The 6,943-nt window shown below is 37.9% G+C and overlaps 1 protein-coding gene across 2 annotated transcripts; it reads left to right on the forward strand.

The window, feature by feature from the left end:
- Positions 1–306: 306 nt before the first annotated feature.
- Positions 307–6,460, forward strand: LOC133526911 (pre-mRNA-splicing factor RBM22). Of its 2 annotated transcripts, XM_061863766.1 has the most exons (8): positions 307–343; positions 480–576; positions 657–710; positions 796–1,289; positions 1,652–1,825; positions 3,523–3,665; positions 5,347–5,459; positions 5,799–6,460. In XM_061863766.1, exons 2-8 carry the CDS (start codon positions 523–525, stop codon positions 6,093–6,095), a joined length of 1,329 nt encoding a protein of 442 aa, XP_061719750.1. In that variant the 5' UTR covers positions 307–343; positions 480–522; the 3' UTR covers positions 6,096–6,460. The 2 variants fall into 2 exon arrangements, with proteins under 2 accessions (XP_061719750.1, XP_061719749.1); XM_061863765.1 differs by lacking the exon at positions 307–343 and having other exon boundaries at positions 356–576.
- Positions 6,461–6,943: the final 483 nt, after the last annotated feature.

Below are 6,943 nucleotides of genomic sequence, written 5' to 3' on the forward strand. Positions count from 1 at the left end.
AATATCTTCCCCCGACACTTTTCCTAACTTCCTCAGAAATATGCTAAAATTAGCACCTTTTGGGTGTTCGGCTCCTTGGTGTAAGTCAAAAATGACGAAATTTTCTGTAAATTGTTTAGATTTATCACAAAAATATTTGCGCAATTTAGACAAAAATTGTGTTTTCTTTGATTATACTTTGGACATGTAAGCTTATTTTGCAAGACATTTTAGGGGTAGTGACTTTTTGGTAGGCGTACAATAATTTTTTTACCGATATTCTGATTCTGACACTCAAATACCTACGATAATTTTTTTCCGCTCATCTGGAAACACTGGGCCTGCCACTGCTGCCAATGATGCTGTGAGAATTTGGCATTCTTTCTTTTCTGTGAATGCGTATAGGATTTATTTATTTCGATGCGCTATTTTCTGCTTAGTGATGATTAATTATCAAAGATAATATCTATAACTTACTTAAAAGCTTTCTTTTTGTTTAGTTTACAGTTAGTAAAAAGGAAAAGGTGTTTTTAAAATCTGAAAATGGCTGTGTCCAAATCAACGAACACCTACAATCGACAGAATTGGGAAGATTCGGTAAGATTAAACCATATTTTTTATACATATTCAGTTCAGATCAGTTAAATAGTTATTAATATTATGATTTTCTTTTTCAGGACTTTCCAATTTTGTGCCAAACATGCCTAGGAGACAATCCGTATATTCGTATGGTAACGTGTTACTTTATCACTATTAACTGCAAATAAGGTTACCACTTATCATGAATAGATTATTATATGATTAAATTCTTTACAGACAAAAGAGAAGTATGGCAAAGAGTGTAAAATATGCGCTCGACCATTTACAGTCTTCCGTTGGTGCCCAGGGTCTAGGATGCGATTTAAGAAAACAGAAATTTGTCAAACATGTTCCAAATTGAAGAATGTTTGTCAAACTTGCTTGTTGGACTTAGAATATGGGCTGCCTATTCAAGTAAGAGATGCAGCTCTTAAGATACAAGATGATCTACCTCGAAATGAAGTGAATAAAGAGTACTATATTCAGAACTTAGATAGTCAAATGTCTAAATTTGATTCTACTCAACCGAGTAATTCTGCTCTGAAGTCGAAGGGTGCTTCTGATCTGTTGTTGAGGTTGGCCCGAACTGCACCATATTACAAAAGGAATAGGCCACATGTGTGTTCATTCTGGGTGAAAGGGGAGTGCCGGAGAGGAGAGGAGTGCCCGTACCGGCATGAAAAGCCTACTGACCCTGATGATCCATTGGCTGATCAGAATATCAAAGACAGGTACACTCTATTTTTTATATTTCATTTTATACTTACAACATATCATAGGGTGACTTTTATAAAATTATATTTTATGTATTAGAGTAGCAAGTTTACGCACACATTTATAAATTTGTTTGTACATTTATTCACTGTTTTGTCCATTTGTAATTTTGTTTAGTAATTAGAAAGCAGTGGCAAGCTTAAAGTACCGCAAAAGTATCTACTCATATAATACTGTACTGTACAATATTGTAATTCACCATTTTGTAAATATCATGTTCATTGCAATAACCATTGAAATATATTTGATAGTATGCATGATCTTTCTGCTGTTGTTAAGATGATTTAACAGTTTAAATATCCTTATAATTTCCTGACAGATACTATGGTGTGAATGACCCAGTCGCCGAGAAGCTAATGCGCCGCGCTGCTGCCATGCCAGCTTTGCCACCACCCGAGGACAGAACGGTCACAACACTATATGTGGGCAATCTGCCCGATAATATCTCCGAGGAGGAGTTGAGGGGACATTTCTACCAGTATGGAGAAATAAGGTTTGGACCAATCTTTTTTGACAGTATTAGAATAATACTGTTATATAATTATAGGCGAGCAGCTATTTAGCTGATGAGCCTCAATAAGACTCTTACATATGTTTCTGTTGTTCGTACACTCATCAGCCTTCGACAGTTATGCTTTAAACCTGTCTGGTTGCATGACTAGAGTCAAACATAGATAAGTTGGCAGCAATATTGATAACCCAGACACAGTGCACGGGTCATTTAAAACATCAAACTTCTACGAAATTATGACGTTTACTTGACACTTGCACATTCTGGGCTATCAAATTTGCTGCCAACTTATCCTGGTCTGACTTTAACTTGCGGGCAGTCAGTATCAAAAGTAGCAATGAAACAATTCACTAGAGTTATGTGCCACCCTCAAATACTTTTTTTTATACTATATAGGTGGCAAACAAGCATACGGCCCGCCTGACAACTTAACTTTACTACTTTTACATGTACTCTTGCAAATTGAGATATATTCAGATTGCATTCAAAAGTATCTGCCACAGTAATTGTTCTACATAATATAGAGACATATCTCTACTACTTCTCTTTTCTGGTACTTTTGATGTCGACTGTTGAATAGTTAGATATTGTATTGTTCTTATTTAAAATGGTTTTAGATCATTAAATTTAAGTGACGAAGCTTACCCTATAAGGTCCTTTTTTTAGCTCAGGTAAAAAAATAAAAAATAATTCAGCCTATATACGTCCCACTGCTGGGCACAGGCCTCCTCTCATGCGCGAGAGGGCTTCAACTTCAACGTTTATTCAGCAAATCGGCCACAAGGGCACTTTTACACGTCGACATGGAATTTACATACAAGCAAAAACAAGCACAACAACAATTATAAAATACAATTCATTGAAAATATTAATGCAAACTACAGTATTATTGTTTAAAGAAAAAGTAAGTAAAATATTATTATTACTTAGAGATGTATAAAGTCTCTAAATGTCGAATTACAAAAAAAAAGTAATAATAAAAAACACAAACAGATACAAAAAAAAATTAGTTAGAGGTCTAAATATCTCTAAATTTCAGAACTAAATGATTTTTATCAAATAATACTTAGAAGTGTATACTCTCTAAGAGTCAAAATTCCGTATAATTAAAACATTCATTAGGATAAAAGAAACATACGAGAACCGTATGAGGTGTCTCACTGTAATTATACTCAAAAATAAAGTTAACTTAAACAGACCAGTCTCCACAAAACCGGGTAAATCGAAATTCGTCAATTGCGGGCATTTTATCTGTCACTCTAATGACGTCTTATTAGGAGTAAAAGAGAAAGATCCCCGCAATTTGCGAATTTCGGTTTTCGCGGTAGGCCCCCAGCACCCGTTCACGAGTATGACGCGTATCTCGGCTCGGGCTATCACGCTAGCCCAATGCGGATTGGGGGGGACTTCTCATACACCATTGAATTTCTTCACAGATCTATGCAGGTTTCCTCACGATGTTTTCGTTCACCGAAAAGCTAGTGGTAAATATCAAATGATATTTCGTACATAAGTTCCGAAAAACTCATTGGCACGAGCCAGGATTTCAACCCGCGACCTCCAGATTGAAAGTCGGACGTCATATCCACTCGGTCACCACCGCTTATGCTTAGCTCAGGGTAAGATTAATTTTATTAAATCTAATAGGAATTTAAGTATTTTTTACTTTTAATCGGCAGGTCGCTAACTTTGGTGCCGCGAGCACAATGTGCCTTCGTGCAGTACACGACTAGGAGTGCCGCCGAACACGCGGCCGAGAAGACCTTCAACCGACTGGTCATAGGCGGCAAGAGGCTCACCATCAAATGGGGCAAATCTCAAGGTAAGGTTGGAGCAGTTTTGTTGCTGTGACTACTGGAATTTGATGGCATCTTATTATCCTTATGATGAATGACTTTGTTTATTCTTCTTCTTTCCCTTCCTATTCCTTTTAATAAAATGAGAACTATGCAACTGGTCTTTGAATATAATTTTCAAATAAGTCATGTTGCAGTTTTTCTCTTGTTGCATAAAATTGAAATAGTATTTACAGTACTTTTCAATAGGCTTGGCAGAGAATTGTAGATTATTTCGAAGATTGTGTATTGTGTAAACTGTGAAGAGTTATGTTTTTATTTATTTATTAAAAGAATACAGGAAGCCAAAATTCTATATAAATATTTTTTTTTAATCGAGAGCCTCGGCCTCGCCACATGCAGATAACCAAGTAGGATGCATCTAGGATTTTTCATCTTATTTATTTATAATTAATGGAAAGGTTAAAAGCTGGTTATGAGACAAACAATAGGGACAGTATTAGTTGTTGTTGTTTAACCCTTTACCAGGCCCCGAAGAACCAGCGTGTCTTAATACGTACTTTATATGCTGTTGCAACCGTATTGAACGCCTTGTAAAAAATGTATTTATGAACGTCGGAGATCTTCCTTTAAACCAGAAATAAAAATGTGGGTTAAGGTTATCCCATCGCCTGTCTAAGTAATGAACTGTCATACTAGATTTTGTCTTATTATATTCTTGATCAGGCCAAGGGATATATTCCACCCACATCTTATATCGGTTATAATAGTCAAGGTTTAACTCCAAATCTCCTACGAAACATTATATCAATCACTGAAAAAAAATCACTTACTTACGTGAGTTTTTATGACATGACAAGACAATTTACCGGGCCATGGGAAATATAGCTCCCACACAGTTAAACTCTAATAAGGCCATGGGATAATGTCAACCCACATCCTAATTCTGGTCATACACAATAATGCATGAATATTTAGCAATGTTTCCGATTACATTAGCTTTCAACACTCAAAATCTACAAAATATCAAAAAATTGTTCGACCTATGTACTTCTGTTTCATATAAATTATGAAAAGTGTTCGAATTTATCCGTAGTTTACTGAAATTAGCGTTCAAGTGAATTTAAACGGCTGCCAAAGATATATTACGCAATTTAGAAGCGTGTTGTGAATGAAGATCATAAAATAATATTTTCAGGGATTGACAAAATATTTTGTAGGTGGTTTGGAGTTAAAACCTGACTACGGTAACCGATATAAGATGTGGGTGAAATATATCCCTTGGCCTGGTAAAGGGTTAAGCTAAACTTCGCCCCCTCATACAGATAACTTAGTTTACAAATGCTCTAGGGCAAAACAAAGGCAAAGCAGGGTAAAGAAAATGATGGCAATAAAATTAGTAATTAGTCAAGTGGTGGCGGGTATTTTAGCTAACTAAAATCGGTCAACTGACTAAAAATCGTTCACACTACAGACGAGTGAGTTGGCAATGTTATAATATGAAAGGCTGCTTCGGACTACGTTAATTTAGTCAAGTGGCGAGTATTTTAGTTACTAAACGTGTATGAACACCAAAAATTTAGTCGAGTAGATTAGTAAGGGGTCTCACTCGCCAGATTTTTTTAAATAAAATGAATCGATTCGACTAAAACAGAAAAAGTCGAACATATTTGTACTCATTTTTCTTTACTTCACCTCGTGTTTTAGGACGTCAAGGTACAAACGAGAAGAACGAAGCGCTGCCGGCGCTGGAGCCCGTGCCCGGCCTGCCCGGCGCTCTGCCGCCGGCGCCTGCCTTCCTGCATCCATTTCCACCACAGGTAATATAACTGTATATTCTGTAATTGTCCGTTTTTTTTAAATGTGTTTTACTAGCAAAAGCAATCGGTGGAAGTGTAAACAGCTATCAGCGATAAATATATGCCTCTCTTTCATTCATACAAGACTTGTAAGTAGATGTGTTTTTTTGCGTGAGAAAATAGCCGGTCGGTAATCACTTACTCGTCGTCGATCTGAAACCTCTCTGCCCTAATTTGTCTAATCGATCTATAATTTTAGTGAAAAAGCAGTATTATTGGGTAAATTTGCCAAACTCATAGTATCTGTTAAAACGAAGCTTAGACACACTTCATTAGATTTTAAACGTCGTATTTTTGTAGATGCCGCCGCCCCACCGTCCCAACGACTTCTTCAACCTGCACCACTACGGGCCGGCGGCGGGCTGGCCGTGGGGCGCGCCGCCGCCGCCGCCCGGCGCCGGCCTGCCGCCGCCCGGCCCGGGCCTGCCCCCGCCCGGCCCCGGCCTGCCCCCGCCCGGCCCCGGCCTGCCCCCGCCCGGCCCCGGCCTGCCCCCGCCCGGACCCGGCCTGCCGCCGCCGGCGCCGGCCCTGCACTACCCGAGTCAGGACCCGGGCCGCCTGGGCGCTCACGCGCATGCCAATGCGCCGCAGACGTAGTATATTTGAGCTTTACATCTATCACAGCAGAAATGTACAAATTCATAAAACCACCCGAAATGAAATATTTCTACAAAATGCGGAATAAAACGTTTATACATATGAGCGATATTTTTTCTTCAAAGTTATTGGTATATTGTGGTCATAATATACCATTGAAGGTGATAATTAAGAATTATTTTTGTCCATCCGGGGCAAATTAAACTTAGTGTTGAATATTATAGGGTTTATAAATCGACATCGTTCCTTGAACATAATGTTTATATTGTGACGTGGGCACGGATCGAAGTGTGTTAGTTTATTGTGTGGATATTGTAAGTATCTTGTCAGTAATTATGAAATAAAATAGTTTTCGTATGTAGTAATACGTAGTTTTCTTTATTATTACACACTGCTTCCCTTCGTATATACAATATACCACCGTAATGTTCATGACAATGCAACACGCAGACGTGATCTGATGCAGTAGTAAGGTGACTATATAGACATCGAAAGAACCGGAGATTAATTCAGTAATAAATGCGTGAAAATAACTGTGCTATTTAAAGTCACATTGTGAAAACTGGTCGCCTATGTTTGCTTTGTTATAAATAAAAGCATTTAACGGTTCCGATGCACTTTTAACTCAACAATTTTCCCTTATAGGCAAGTGTAATAAGTATTTGTCCGAATGCCGAACATTTGACAAAGTGGCCGAATACCGAATATTCGTAGCATTTAGTAGAATACTTGCTGTGATTTTTGACGTTCAAACGGATTTGCTTAGAATCAAACCTTAGAACAACCAAACGAATATAAATTGGCAGCGCTTTTAACGATTATACTTACAATGTATTTGTCCACGTATA

Source organism: Cydia pomonella, chromosome 17 (genome assembly GCF_033807575.1).
Source record: "Cydia pomonella isolate Wapato2018A chromosome 17, ilCydPomo1, whole genome shotgun sequence".
Lineage (NCBI taxonomy): Eukaryota > Metazoa > Arthropoda > Insecta > Lepidoptera > Tortricidae > Cydia > Cydia pomonella.